Genomic DNA, 16,026 nt, shown 5'->3' on the forward strand with positions numbered 1-16,026 from the left:
CAACAGAAACTGTTTTACCAAACGTTTTTTCAACCAGACTAGCCAAAGTTAAAATAAAAGCTATTTAACTAGAGAAACCAAACGTTTTTTCAACCAGACTAGCCAAAGTTAAAATAAAAGCTATTTAACTAGAGAAGCTACGGCCGGAGCCAAAACAGCCACAACCCTGCCTAACAAGCCCTAATTGCTCTCAAGTGTCAAATGCCTTCCTTCCAATAACTACTGTCTCCGTTTCCTTTCAAATTGCACGTCCCTTTTAGCTTGTCTGAATACACAGTTTTTGCTATCTAGGTGGACTGAAAAAGCTAAAACACCTGGATGGAGACTTGCACGTGTTCACACGCAAATTATTTGAAATATATGCTAACCCGGACACTGCAGAATATAACTCCTCGGTGGGAACGAGTGAGACAGAACGATTGTGTAGAAGATGGCGCGCCTCCTGCCGACAATTGTACAAGATGTGATGCCTGGCTGGAGTGCAAAAGATCTCAGTCGCACTCCACTTTTACCAATCATTCAAAAGCAACTGATGAGATAGAGCGGGCCGACTAAACAAGTGGATGCCTATGGAGCACATCTCATCATCTCTCTAGCTAAAAAATATGCATGCCCTTAACGAGAAAAAGGCACAGATACAAGTTTTCCCAGATATAGAGATGTCCTACAATGCATCACACAATTGCCACTTGGGTATATTAATTACAGAGGTGCTAATTAACACATCATGAGAACTAATAATTTTTGGTACTCAGCCATTGCTTATATTATCAATTTATAAAGTGGTATATTAACCCTTTTTCATGGAGTGCTTGGTAATCCCAGGGGTGAACTATGGAGGAAGGAGTCTAAAACCTATATGTCCATATATATGTTTTTTAGAAACAGAAGGGGGATTCCCCTGCTGGTTATATATTATAGAAATTAAAAAAATAAGATCAAGTGTACAAATCCAAATCAAGAAACAAAAAAGAACAGAAGAAGATAAAAAAGATTACAATGTCTGCTCTAGCCACGAAGATATCTGTTGTTTCCAGTCCTCTTTTACTCTAAGGATAACATGAGTAAAAATTGTTTTAAAGCGAAACAAAGAGTCTTGAACTGAAGGAGCGATCCCTTTGAAGATCCAGTCATTTCTAGCCATCCAAATACTCCAACACATGATAATTATAACTTCCATGAAGAATTGAACCTACAACTGAATTCTGCATTTGTTTAGAATTTTATATGGTTCATCAGACAAATTAAGGAACAGGCCTACATGAATCCAACATTCCTGAGCAAAAGGGCATCCAAGTAGGAGGTGGAATAGAGTTTCCTCTCCTCCATGCTGACAGAGTACACACTCATATGAAGGTAAGATCATATTTTTTCTTCTAAGAACATTTTTTGTGCTGAGTCTGTCCTTGAGAACTAGCCAGAAAAATATTTTATGCTTATTCTGACAACGCGATTTCCAGAGCCACTGAAAGACTTGATGTACCTGTCTATGACCAGTGAATTGACAATAAGCTTTTGATGATGAATAATATGGGCTGCCCCAAATATATGTCCATATATCTAGTTCATTATTGAGTAGTAGATCCTCCAAACTAGCAGCCAGATGCATTAGTTGATCAAGTGCTTGAGTTGAAAGAGGAAGATGGAACAATTGCTAAACATCTACTATTTCCTGAGCTTTCTGAATAGAAATTTCCTGCTTTTGGTGAAGGAGAGGAGGTTGGGATATACTTGAGCTAGAACGTGATCTTTCCATAGATCATTCCAAAGAGAGCATGCGCATCCATCATTGACTGAAACCGTTGCAAAACCTTTATATATATTCAAAAGCTTCAGAACATCTTTCCACCAGAAAGAGCCCTTCCTCACCTGACTTGACAGTTTTCATTAGAGTAATATTTCTCCCATAACAGATGCACCCAAGGAATATCTGATCTGTTAAAGAACTTATGCAAGAATTTGAGTATTAAGTCTTCATTTTGTGTTTTGAGATTCAAAACTCCCAAACCCCCTTCCCTCTTTGGAAGGCACACCATTTCCTAGGCCGCTTTAGGTGATTTTTTGTTATTAATATTTGAACCTCTCCAAAGGCAATGCTTCCTATATTTATCAATTCTCTTATACATTGACTTGTGAAGCATGAAGGTACACATATGAAACATAGGCAGAGCAGTAAAAATTGAATTAGTTAACTGAAGGTGTCATGCTTGATAAAGGAAATTGGAAGTACTGACTAGCCTTTTTTCACATCTGGATACTATTGGGAGAAATTCTTCTACTTTGGGCTTTGTGAGTCCTATAGGCAACCCCAAGTATGTGAATGGTAGTTTTCCAACTTCACAACCAAAGAGCTAGGAAAGCACTTGCAGCCTGTCTTCTGTAATATTGATGGGCACCATCATGAACTTATTGTAATTAACTTTGAGGCCTGTAGATAGGGCAAAAGAGTGTTGAATTGATTTTAGGTGATGAAGTTGAGAGGGGCAACCTTCCATTATGATCAAAGTGTCATCTGCATACTGTAAAATAGGGAAGTCATGGTTATAAGAAAGGGGAATTAGCAGTTGTAGATGTCCCTGATTCTTTGCATTATTTAGTAGGGATTGCAATAAATCAGCTGTCAGAACAAAAAGGAGAGGGGATAGGGGATCTCCTTGCCTAACTTCTCTTCTGCAATTAAACCTTTTTCGTGGGACTCCATTTAGCAAGATGGAGGAGGTACCTGAACAAAAATTCTTCTGCATCAAATTCAGCCACATTGTCCCAAAGCCTTTATGCTTCATGATTTCTAGCATAGCTTCATGTTCAATTTTGTAAAATACCTTTTCAAAGTCTAGCTTTATAATGATAATCTCTTTTCTAGATTTATGACATAAGTGCAGTCATTTAAAAGCCCATGCTAAATAGTACTGAATTGTCCTTGACTTAATAAACCCACATTGATTTTTATGCACCATATTCATAATGACTTTGCAAAGGATGTTTGCGCATAGATGACTTATAATGGGGAAAATGGCCAATCATGCAGACATCTCGTCAAGAGTTACCATTTTCATACGAAGTATGTACTGTTAATTCTGCACCTTGATCTTTGAAAGTTATATATCGTTATTACCACGGTACCTTTTTCTCTCTCTCTGGACGAATCATTTTAATTGTGCACCTTGATCTGATGGGAAGGCTGGCCGGTGGAGGTCGGTCGTCAGACGGATCAACAATGGAAAAGCCAAGTTTTGCGAAAATGGAATATAATTGTCACACCACACACACCCATAGCTTTCATCTACATTTATCTGGCTAGTGATATCCATTTGCCGACATCTATATAAGCTGATCGTCCATGCATTATTACATGCACAACAGGGTCTCTTCCTTCTCCAGTGCAGATCGATTCAGATTTTTTTTTTATCACTAGTAGAGAATTGGCTTTCCATGCGCCCCTTTTGTCCCGGTTTAAAGTTGGCCCGGGACAAAAGGTTCACCAACCGGGACTAAAACTCGGTCACTGGTGGGGGGCTCACCAACCGGGACCTTTTATCCCGGTTGCAAAGGCTAGTGGGAAAAATAAATCCTCGAACCCTTTTATCCCGGTTGGAAACACCAACCCGGATAAAAGGGGGTCTTTTATCCCGGTTGGTATTACCAACCGGGATAAAAGGGGGTCTTTTGTCCCGGTTGAGTGACCCGGGATAAAAGACCCCCCTTTTGTCCCGGTTGGTTTATCCCAGATGCATTTTCGGGATATTTGCACCCTACCAACCGGGACTAAAGTCCAATTCTCTACTGGTGTATGGAACTACAGCATGCAATAATTGCCGACCTGAGCTTTTTCTATCTAGCGCTAGCGCGCACGACACATTCAGTACATTGTGAGTGAGGGTTAGGGTAGAAGAGGAAAAAAAAACAGATGCCGACAAGCAAGATATGTGGACAGATGTAAGCTAGGGGCAGCATGTAATTCAAGAATCTGGGTTCTGGATGCACACGGCACACGCCAGATATGATGCAGCCACAGGGAAGCAAGCTCCTGATTGAACTGCTGGTACGGTAGCTAAATGCATCCGTGGTGGCTGCCCTTAGAAACAACCAAATAAAGATAGATGCCCCAGTACCAATCGCATCAACAGCTAATCCATTTGAGGAAGAAACCCTTGTGCTGAAACATATTAAGAATTACTTTTTAAGCTCAACTTTTGTCAAAGACTTTCTCATAACCCGGCCAATTTGATGGTGACAATTTCTCAAAAAGAAAGGAGCTAATTTCTCGTCTCTTCCCTGCTAGCTGCTTGTAGTCAGCAAAAATTCGTCAGCTGGATAGGTCACTTTAGCAGCTAGCTACACTACTTTTCAAGGAAGAGAACCGAAGAATCAAACGACTGTTGTACCGTATCACCGCACTGTAGCTGATTGAATTGCAGATCTATCCAGCTTTTGCCTTTCACTGCTGGTGATTCCGCTTTGAGTACCGGTTCCAAACCTCTTTAGTACCGGTTGTACAACTAATATTGCTATGTCGGTACTAAAGGTACGCGGTCCGTGAGGTTCGAACCCATAACCTCAAGCCTCACGCGAGCCTTTCATCCCATCCCACCTACGTTGTGCATGTGATGGAGGTATATATGCTTTCCTTTTGAAATAACACATGGAAGATCTTTGGTACCGGGTCATAACACCACCCGGTACTAAAAGTGCTCCTTTATTACCGGGTGGTGTTACAACCTGTTACTAAAAGTTCTAGACCTTTTAGTACTGGGTCGTAACACTACCCTCTGGGAGGTCTCAAATTTGGACTGGGTCAAAATGTGACCGGTACTGAGAGAGTGGACGAAAGATCATTTTTCTAATAGTGTTTATCAATTTATTTGTCGCCATCGGTGGATATATATCTCCATCCATCGCTCTCCATCATCCAATATATATTCAACATCGTCAATTGGTTCAGCTCCATTCCATATATCAAACGTCAAATGGAAAAGAAAGAAAAAGCACCATTGCATCAGGATTTATTTCTAAGGCAGAGGCAGGCAGGCTGATTCTTTGAGATAATGCCTGGAACTCCCTTGTCCACACTCTAGCTATCTACCTTACCTAGCTCCATCCATCATTTCGTACCTAAGCTTCGATCGACCCCACTCTTATTAGGCAGATTTATCCATTAATTTTTTTTCTCCAACATGATCTCAGCTCATCCGTCACATTTATTATTTGTTGTGATATTTGTTAATGGTTATCTGGAAGGCCGGGGTACCAAAATGTGATAACTCAAGACAACAGTGTTATGCATATATATACCTCATTCAGGTACCAAATGTTGATCTCCAATGTTAGTTATAACAGTGTTATGCTACGGTTAGGGGTGCCAATTGGTGACCCTTCTCTACGGTGGGATACTAATTACATTATTTCTTTTTAAAAATTTACAGAGTTGTTTTATTTTTTCCATATTTTGTATTATACTTGATGGATCTCTACATATCTGCTAGAAAATTCATATAATTTTAACTTACTAATATATTTGCCTCGTCTATTCAAGTACTCATTATATCTTTTTATTTTAGCAAGAGAGTTTCTAGAGAAAAAAATAGTTGCAGCCACATTCCACATGGAACACAAACTCAACTCTAATCCAAATACTAGGACCCATCATATTAGGCACAGCATGCAAAATCTACTGTTATTGCAGAAATGGTCAAACTTTTGATGTTTCAACCCACAGATTCCATTGTCTTGGCTGTGTAGTTTGGTTATGGGGCTGAGTGGGCTCCTTTCTTGGGTCATTTGTCACTCTACCTTGGTGTTGGTCTTGTCTTGTATAGCACACTTCAAGAGTTCGCTCGAAGTTGCGTCGTTGTAGTCTTTTTTTAAATAAAATATGTGATCATGCACATTCTCAAAAAAAAATTGACGCTGCTTATAATCTTCATACTCTTGCTCTTGAAAGTTCACGCACTACTCTCCTTCTACACACGACAAGTATCCAAGGCAATCATACAACAAGCAAACAAATATAACAAAAAACAATATATCAATCATCATATACATATACAGAACAAACAAAATCATTGCTAAAATACGGTACGATCACATAAACACAAGACTCACTAAAACAGAGCTAAAACCATAAACATATCAGCTAAACACGATCCCTAGGGCAAATGACAAAGAATTCCAAAACTTTGAGGGCTTAATCATATCGAAAACTACATATTAAAAACCCAAAAGAACCGGTGGTCTTTTTGAAAACTTATTGCGGAAAGGGGATAAAACTCTATTCTTACAATAAAGTATAAAACACCCGATCACTTATCGATCAAAATAGGTCAAAACACTCGCTAGTGATTCTCAGGGAAAAACCACCTTACCGTGTTTAAAATATTTCTCTTAAATAAAATACCAAGCAGGAAATAAAATAAGTACAATATATGATCAAGAAAAAGTAATGAAAGCTCAAAACATTGAAAAACCAAATATAGAAGATATATCTTGACATTCCTGGGCCGAACAATAGGCCTTGTTGGCTCGTAGCTGGGCCATATATACCATGGCAAAAAGGAAGAAATGCCAGGCCTGGGCCTCCTAAACACACAACTGGGCCGGACCACATTCCGAGCGTGTTTTATCCATAACAAATCGATGGCAGATTCCTCTCTCACAAAAAAAAATAAAATCAATTGCAGCAATCGATTCGATCGGAACCCAAATCGAGGGTTTGGTGAGCGAGATCGCCGGCGACCGGGAAGATGGACGCCGGCGGGGGCGGCGTCTTGGGCGCCGTGCTCTGCATGCTCCTGGTCTTCGGCATCTTCCCCCTCCTATTGTGGCGCCGCCGCTCCGATGCCGCCGCCGCCACTGACAACCACCGCCTCCCGCCCCAACCCCTCCAGGAGGACCAGGTGCTACACGGTCGCGGCGCCGCGCGCCGCATGCGTCGGAGGCCGGGGGCTGCTGGAGCATCAACCAGCCGTGATGGCCCCAAAAAGAAAAAAAACCTTTCCCCCCCCCCCCCCCCCCCCCCCCCCCCCCTAATTGCGTCCTAACCCTAGGCTCGGTTCTCGGCTGCGCAGTTGCAGAGGACGATGCGGAGGAGGAAGACGAGGAGGTCCCGGACGCCCCTAGATCCTCCAAGAAGGAGAAGAAAAGGCAAGAGCGACAGGCGCAGCGTGAGGTTGGCATGTCCTGCCGCATTTTTTTTTTAGAGAAACTACGGCAACCCTTGAGTTGCCTGAACTTTATTTCAATAACAAAAACATGTACACATTAAATTTTACAAGACATGGTTAAGATGGTAAGAGACGGCGATAATTAGAAAAGAGAGGGAGAAAGAAACAAATCAACTACAAGAGGAAACTATGAATTGAATTGCCACATCATTCAATTACTGTTTATACTTGCAAGCTACATATTATTGAATTGTGTTCCCATCATTGGTGTCTCTGCCGCAATTTCAGCTGCATGAGCAGATTTAGCTCATCTAGTATGTGTATTTCAGCATATTGCAATGTGCATTCAGTTTATTTATTTATGGCATGTACATTTTTTTTTTCATGGTTTACGCATTCGGTGCCTGGCACAAGTCATCTTACCATTATTGATTCTTGTAAAATGGTTTGGGGATTGCAAGTTGGGTTTCCTATGTGCAAATGTGATTGCCAGTTTGATGTTGATGTCAAAACGGAATGTGGAAGCAAACTACAATTACATGTCCTGATCCCTCTTATATGAACAAAAAATACCCAACAAAATTGCATGAACAAAACTCTTTGCTTGCAAGGCTGAAGAAGCTGCACGGGATTCAAGGAGGAATAAACAAGACCGGTATGAGGAAATGAGGAGGAGGAAGGATGAGGAGCGCGAGGCACAAGAGAGACAACTGGTTAGATATTCTATAGCTGCCAATACTTTCTGTTCGTTTTTGCTGTCATGTTTTGAACTCTGATGCTAAGTACCTAATTAATTGATCTAGGAAGAAGAAGCTAGAGCACGGAAAGCAAAGGAGGAGGAGGCTGCTGCTCTAGAGTTTGAGAAATGGAAAGGGGCCTTTTCTGTTGATGCTGAAGGTACAACAGAGAGTGAGACACAAGATGATGGTCAGGGTTTGCTCCACAACTTTGTGGAACACATCAAGGTACACTGTTTATGAAACAAGTGCCTTGGATTATGCCCTCATGACTGCAACTTTAAGATTCTACCTTATTGTTGAATTTGACAGAGAGAAAAAAAATCTCCTTCCCAATGAACCATGGTAGTTCTCTGTCCATGTAAATAATTTATGCTTTGTTTGCCCTCTATTCTGCACACAGCTACCCCTGCATCTCGTTTTACATTGAAGTCTGTCAAATTTATAATGAGAAGTTACCTTACTGCATTTTACCCTAGTTTGCTAAATAGTGTTTTGAAGAATGCAGTATTGTGCTACCATGATCTTGATTATGCTAGTTGCCTATTTAGTATAATATGGTTAGCTATGTAAACTGACAAACTTTGTTATTATTTTTCCCCTATAATTTCCAGAAGCAGAAGTGTGTTCCCCTAGAGGACCTGGCGGCAGAGTTCAGGATGCGAACCCAGGTACTTAAAGTCTATGCATTAGAGGCTTGAGTCTTGTTATGAATAACTTAATTAACTTCCAATGCGCTATCAGGGTCAAAAATAGAAATAATGATAAAATCCATTAGATAGGTGTTGACAACTTACATTTGATACCCTTTTTTCTACTCTGCTTTTGCAATGTTAAACTGGCATTGCCTCAAGCCATTAACTTTTCATTTATCTGATACATATTTAGTTAATTTAAAATGCGAAATGATATGTAGTTTTTATTCTGAGTATGTCATATTTGTTTTTAGGACAAGCATTTTAAGCTTGTTGACATTGTTTGGAACTGTGAAATGATAATTTCCTGAACCTGTTCTTCCTCATCCTCTCAGATCACTGCTGCATGAGGCTGACATGGTTTCTCACTGAAGTCCCAGTCAAATAATGTTCCAGAGTCGTGTTTCATGCACATTCAGTACCATTAGAAATGACAAGTAATCAAACCATCACATGAGTCAAGTAGATGTGAACTTGAATAGCCATCAGCCATTGTTGTGGGAATTGTTCCGTGGTGTTGTATTGTTTGATTCGTTATGTACTGGCATTCTATAGCTATGTAGTCATTGTTTCGGCTTGCTTCTCAGCAGTACGCTACACTATTTTGCAGGACTGCATCAACCGAATCGTGACTCTGGAAAGCATGGGTATGTGACTCTTGTATAACTTTGTTACTCTGGTCCTCTTTCGATTGGTGACTATGAGTCAGCCTGAGTGTAGGCCTAATGCTATCTAGATGCTTTCTGAGCTACATACTCTGGCATGTGTGAGAAACTTAGCCTGCCACTGAAGCCCTCGGCATTATTTAGTCTGATATAAGTTTTTTTTTGTTTAAAATTGAACAGATAGGCTATCTGGTGTGATGGATGACCGTGGGAAGTTCATCTACATATCCACTGAGGAGATGAAGGCTGTTGCAGAGTACATCAGGAAACAGGGGAGAGTGAGCATATCGCATCTGGCCAACAACTCGAACCAATTTATAGATTTGGAGCCAAAGGCCCAGTACGAGGAGGAGAGCCATCAAGATGACAGCGCTGCAGCAGAGACGGAGCCATGAGAGCGCGTTAGCGTGGCGTGTTTAGGTGCTCAGAGATGTTTGTATTGATTTCAAAGCTGCGTTAACATGGGTTGAGTTGGATATTTGAGAAGGTGTGTTAAGCAAGCCACTGGTCATATATAGTGGTATATAATACATTGATACTTGTGCTGACATGCCGAATATCATGACTAGTGCTGAAGGAGGTTTGTTGCAAGCCGTCTGAACCTGGTGTTATCAAGCCCTTGTTTACTTCACCCCCAACTCCCAACTTTAGCACTATGCAAAAAGAAGATTTCCCATCACATCAAACTTGCGGTACATGCATGAAGTACTAAATGTAGATGTAGATGAAATTAAAAACTAATTGCACAGTTTTGTTGTACTTTGCGAGACGAATCTTCTGAGCCTAATTAGTCAATATTTGGATAATAATTCACAAATACAAACGAAACGCTACAGTATGCTACAGTGCTGGCATAGTGATTTTGGCACAGTAATTTTGCATCTCCTAATTTGGCCAACTAAACAAGGCCAAGTCTTTTGAGACAATTCCATTTCACTTCATGAGGTCATCATATTAGCATGTATATGTTACATATGCACTGAAAATGGAAAGGTGGATATATGGATGAGCAGTCAAGAAGGTGATCCTGTGCACATCACAGCATCAGGATTCAGGAACGTGATGCTATTTTGTGCAAAGAAGGCCGCACGCAAGGTGTTGGACGAAATGCATGCATCGTATCTCCACACAAGTAATCTAGCTACCTCCTTCTCATCTACGCGACTACACCTACTAGTAGTAGTAGTAGTAAGTGATCTATCTATCTTCAGCCTCGCTGACTTGCAAGCCTAAGTCAGTAACATGAACGGACCGGCGCGACAAGAAAGACACATGCTTACACCGGCGACATTATGGACGACGGCCGCGACAAGGAAGGCCCTTCCGAGACGGAGCTGGCGCCCATGGACCTGTCGAGCCGCCTCTCTCTGGACCTGCTCCGGATGGCCCTCTTCACCTCCGCCTCCTTCATGTCCACGAACGACATGAGGTCGCGGATGCTGCTCAGCCTCGCCGGCCGCCGCACGCTCCTCTCGCTCTCGGGGTCCATAATGTCGCCGCTGTCGTCGGCGTTGGTATTATTATTGCTGCCGTCGTGGTACTCGCAGAACTGGCAGAGTATCCTGGCGAAGTAGATGAGCAGGGCGATGAAGCAGGCGACGCCGCAGATGAGGAAGAGGCCCCAGAAGCTGTTGAGGTTCAGGCGGTCGGCGGAGCCCACGTCGGCGCTCTGCGAGTCGCACGTCCCCGGGTTCAGCCACTTGTCGTGGATGCGCTGCAGGTCGCCGTTCTCCGACAGCGTCAGGATGGCCGTCGACAGATCCACCGCCAGGGGGGAGTCCCGCTGGAAGGCGAACCCCCACCCGCTCTTGGTGAACTCCTGCCCCACCGTCCTGAATTGGCAGTTGGTCGACAGGAAGAGCTCCACGTAGGGCAGCTCGTCGACGATGGCGGCCACGCCGCCGTTGCCGGGGCCGCGCTGGAGGCTGTCGGCGTACTGGTCGATGGCGAGCTCGCGGAGGCGGGAGGCGGGCACGCCAAGCTCCTCCATCATGTAGCTGCGGGCGAAGGAGCCGACCTGGTACCCGATGGGGTCGTTGCTGGAGAGCAGGCTGTCCAGGCCCTGGATCCCCGTCGACAGCTGCTGCACCGTCAGGATCGACGTCAGGCTCGCAGTGTAGCTCGAGTTGATGATGAGCACCACGAACAGCCAGATGAGGAGGACGAAGCGACCAAGGGTGCTCACAGTGTTCTCTCCTGCATATTTTCAGTTTGTTTTTGCAGTTATTCAGAGCAGCAATTCATCAATTCTGATCAATTAAACAAGTAGCTCAACTCACTGTGCGCGAAGAACATTGTGGAGAAGCTGAACCAGAAGATTGTGACCATCTGCTTCCTCGGCGACCCCCTGAACTCCGGGTTGAAGCGGTGCTCCAGGATCCACACCACGGCGCCGACGAACAGGAAGAAGCCGGCGGTGATGGCCCACATCCCCGGCGTGAAGGGCTTGAGGAAGGCCCACTCGTTGGAGCTCTTGGCCTTCACCGGCGACACGATCACCAGCCCGGACTCCACGTACGGCTGCGTGAAGTCCACCACGCGCGTCCGGTTCGTCACGATCGAGATGTCGCCCACCGCCGCGTCGAAGAATCCGTCGGCCACCCGCTGCACCAGCTCGCCGTAGCTCGGGTTCTTGACGCCGTCGCCGAAGAGGACGAAGGACACGGGCACCGGGTAGGGGAGCAGCTCCACGGCCGCCTTGAACACGTCGACGCAGTAGCCGCTCACGCCGTCGGGCCCCCCCGACGAGTCCCTGGACACGAACTGCTTGTACGTCGTCCGGTACGGCACGCCGATCCGCAGAGGCCGGCCGTTGTTGGGGAACACCCACCCGCGCGGCGTCGCCGTCGTGTCCCCCGGCCAGATCACGCTGTACAGCTTTTGGTTGCTGCCGTTGTTGGGCGGCGCGGCGACCGACAGCTGGCGGGTGTGGTTGGACCAGTAGCCGACCCGCCGCACGCCCGTGCCGCCGACGTTGAGGACCTCGTAGGCCGCGCCGACGAGGGCCCTCCTGTCGCCGTCGTCGAACCGCACCTCCCCGGTGACGCCGGTGAAGTTGGCGAGCATGACCTTGCGCAGCAGCTGCTCGCCCTGGTCGAACACCCGGAGCGAGCTGAGGCGCAGCGCGCTCCCGTTGTCGTCGCGGATGGTGGGGTCGGCGGAGAAGGAGATGTTGCCGCCGTCGCCCAGGAACGCGTCGATGGCGCGCGCCACCATCCACACCGAGTCGTAGGCGAAGAGCCCGTAGGCGTTCATGCTCCTGCTTCGGCTGGCGGCGGCGAACCTCGTCTCGAGAGACCGCTTGGCGTCCGACTCCGGGGTGTACTGCCGCAGCGTCAGCACGCCCTGTATGAGGCCCATCATTCCTCTTGGTGCTCTCGACGACGACGAGGAGGAGTCGATGGCGGCGGCGAGCCACTCGGTGGCGATCCAGACGTAGCCGCTGTCCATCATGTTGAGCGTGTGCGCGACGGCGAAGACGTCGTCGACACCGGAGTCCGGGCTGGCGTGGACGACGAAGACGCGCGACTCCATCATGTTGGCCCGCAGGAGGACGTCGGCGAGCGCGGCGCGGTCGGCGCCGGGCGGGAACGCGGCCTTGCAGGTTATCCTGGCGCGCACGTCCTGGAGGGCGTCGCCCAGCGCGTCGACGCCGCCGCGGCCGTAGTCGTTGTCGACGTAGACGGCGGTGACCTCGCGCCAGCCGAAGTGGGCGACGATGCCGGCGACGGCGGCCATCTGGAAGGCGTCGTCGTGCGCGGCGCGGACGAAGTAGGGGTACTGCGTCGACGCCAGCGCCGGGTCTTGGGCGGCGAAGGACACCAGCGGCACGCGCAGCTGGTTCGCCGCGTGGGACACCACGTGGGCGATGCCAGACGACTGCGGGCCCACCACGGCCACAACCTGCTTCTCCATCAGCTCCAGAGCTGCATGCAGCACTCCACTCATCACTCATCCATGGCAGTTGACTAGCAGGCAGCGTGCAGTTGCAATCAATCAGTTGACTAGTACTCTATTGGACAGTCAGGCTGGCTCATCTCTTCTCTTTCTTTCTTTTCTTTTTTTTGGTTGACGTGACCAAAACCTAGTTTAATTGACACGCACACAATAGGTGCAACCAGTTGATTCATTGCCTGATTAGCCATATGCTTGTTTGTGCAAATTAATTTGGGAAAAGTCCAAATTACTTCCTTAAGTATAACAAAAGTCCAACCCTAAACTATGTTTTGATTCAATTTACCCCTAAACTATAATATTTGGTTCAACTTAACCTATAATACAATTTGTCCTTTTGTTCTCCATACACAAGTTGAATTTTAATTTGAGACTTTGCATGGTGGTAGTGGACATCATAATCTATATGAAAAATATCTTATGATTTTTTCTTCATTATTTTTTACATAATTTTGTATCTCAAGGATAATTTTATTATTAAATATCCTACCCTATCAAAATAATGATAAAAATTTCATGATATAATTTTCTAACATGTCTTATCATGTCTATTATCATCTTGCAAAATTTGAACTTAAGACTCCACTTGCAAAAAGGACAAATTGTGTTAAGGGTAAATTGAACCAAATAGCATAGTTTAGGAGGTAAATTGAACCAATAAATACTTTAGAGGGGGTTATCCAGACTTTAGTTATACTTTAGGGGAGTAATTTAGACTTTTACCAATTAATTAGGACCATTTCATCAATAAAAATAAACCATGCATTGTTTTTATAAATCGTAGCAGTTATGTTGTCCTAATAGTTTAGTACAAAAGGAATTTATAAATTATAAGTTTTGCCTATAGTATGATAAATGATTTTAATTTTTAAGTAACAAATATATACTCCTAATTGAATAGCTGGGTGGTTCTCACATACAGAAACTAGTGTTCGAAATCCTACAATGGACATTGTTTTTTAACAGTTTTTTCATCCCATTTCAAATATGAAACTTGTCAGCTGAAAACAATAACAAAGAAATATTCGGGGTCCACATGTATTTGGCCAATCACATTGCTGCTATTTGAAGCATGACCTCATCATCCACATGTTATGAAAATTGATATTTGCACACTTGTACGTTAGCCTACTGCATCTCGCTAGAATATTTGGACAGTTGCACTGAACTATTCACACTTTCAGAGGTCGACTTCAGAGGAAGGAAGGAATCATTGGGCAGCTGCTAATCCCTGCTCATGAGATTGGGAAGTGAAGGCGTGTAACGCATGGAGTTTGACTATTACTAGCTGGTTGGTATGCGGCAAGCCGTTTACCTGGAAAAGACGAGCAGAAGAAGGAGAAGAAGAAGAAAAACAATCAGGGCTAAGAGCCCAATAAGAGCAACGAGATGACAGAGAGTGAAAGGGAGATCGCCCAATGGAGACACAGACATGGTGTGCAGTATGCAGTCCCACTCTAATTGAAGGACAGGCCAACCACCACTCGACAAAATGATGATCAACACGAGGAGGGAAGTTAAAACTGAGCACTGAGCAGGTAGTAGCAATCAATTGGAGGAGACGAGATGAGATGTTAGTAGTGGTACCTCGGATGGTGCCGACGAATCCGCTGCACATCGTGTCCTGCATGAGCATGGTGAGGTTGGTGCCCCTGAGCACGGTGGCGTCGCGGTTGATGTCGTCGACGGCGAGCTGGATGGCGGTGGCGGCGGAGCTGCCGATGACGGAGTCGAAGGTGAAGAGGGCGCCGATGGTGACGCTGGGCGGCCGCGCCGGCAGGGCCACTGCGAGGGCGCTGCAGAGGCAGACCACGCGGAGGAGCAGAGCCATACCCATCTGCTCTGCTCTGCTAAGCAGCTCAAGAGGAGCCGGCGGTAGGATAGGGTGGGTCCTCAAGAAGCTTCAGCCCCAGACGTTCCAGGCGCAGGAAAGGAAGGAACTCGGGACATGGCGACCGCGATGGATTGGGAGAAGGAAGAAAGAAACAGACAGGCGAGCACCGACAAAAGAAAGAGAAGAAACTAACTTGGGGGCAGGGCAAGCCACAGCGAAGCCGCAACAGCAAGAAGGAACTGAACAAGGCGTCGAGAATTGAGGATCAAGATTGCAAATAGACTCTCTCTGAACAGCTGACCAGTGAAGGGGAGAAGATGGGCCGGCGGGGGAAGCAGGGGGATGAACTGAACAGACAAGGAGCAAATGTTCTTGTATGTATGCCGGTGTGCCAGGAAAGAAAAGAAGAAAGATTCGATTCGCTTCGGCTCCACCTCCAGGCTCCAGTCCTCCACTTGCACGCCACAGCCACAGGGTGAGGAGAGGCCGCTGCAGAGCAGAGCAAGGAGAGGAACTACTGGGTCTGGGCGGCCGGGGATGCGGCCGATGGATGGACCAGACACCAGACCGCACCAGACAGCAGCTATCGCGATATCATTTTCATGTCGAGCAAAACGTGGCTGCCTTGGAATCATTTTCATATTAGAGATTCAGAAGAATCAACTGCTTGCTTTGCTGCACTGCTGCTACTGCCAAAGCCCAAAGCAGCATAGATAAAATAGCTTCAGCATCTCCACCACTGTACGCTATGGCTTTGGATGGAAGCAAGGAACACAATCTTGGTCTCGCATAAACACACGTAAGATACAAACCATCAAGTGTTTCCTAGATCTCCAGTTCTTCACAGGCATGCAGTGATCCAAACAAAACGAAAAAAAAAAGAGAAGAAAAACCAGAAAACCTTATAAATTTGGATCCTGGTGGGTCAGGTTAGGTAGATCTTGTTACAAGTAGTCAATCAGTAGGACTGTAGTACAATCA

At 45.5% G+C, this 16,026-nt stretch overlaps 2 protein-coding genes across 2 annotated transcripts; one reads left to right on the forward strand and one right to left on the reverse strand.

Annotated features, from left to right (window-relative positions):
- The first annotated feature begins 6,647 nt into the window (after nt 1-6,647).
- On the forward strand, nt 6,648-9,858 carry LOC101757716 (DDRGK domain-containing protein 1). The gene is made up of 7 exons (XM_004987214.2): nt 6,648-6,969; nt 7,065-7,165; nt 7,772-7,873; nt 7,964-8,125; nt 8,512-8,568; nt 9,203-9,239; nt 9,438-9,858. The coding sequence occupies exons 1-7, from the start codon at nt 6,741-6,743 to the stop codon at nt 9,650-9,652; spliced, it is 903 nt and encodes a 300-aa protein (XP_004987271.1). The 5' UTR covers nt 6,648-6,740; the 3' UTR covers nt 9,653-9,858.
- Nucleotides 9,859-10,131: 273 nt separating this feature from the next.
- LOC101758128 (glutamate receptor 3.4) lies at nt 10,132-15,661 on the reverse strand. The gene is made up of 3 exons (XM_004987215.3): nt 14,799-15,661; nt 11,537-13,183; nt 10,132-11,453 (listed from the first exon to the last, which is right to left on the reverse strand). Exons 1-3 carry the CDS (start codon nt 15,046-15,048, stop codon nt 10,534-10,536), a joined length of 2,817 nt encoding a protein of 938 aa, XP_004987272.1. The 5' UTR covers nt 15,049-15,661; the 3' UTR covers nt 10,132-10,533.
- Between the last annotated feature and the right edge of the window lie 365 nt (nt 15,662-16,026).

Source organism: Setaria italica, unplaced genomic scaffold (genome assembly GCF_000263155.2).
Source record: "Setaria italica strain Yugu1 unplaced genomic scaffold, Setaria_italica_v2.0 scaffold_11, whole genome shotgun sequence".
Taxonomy (NCBI): domain Eukaryota; kingdom Viridiplantae; phylum Streptophyta; class Magnoliopsida; order Poales; family Poaceae; genus Setaria; species Setaria italica.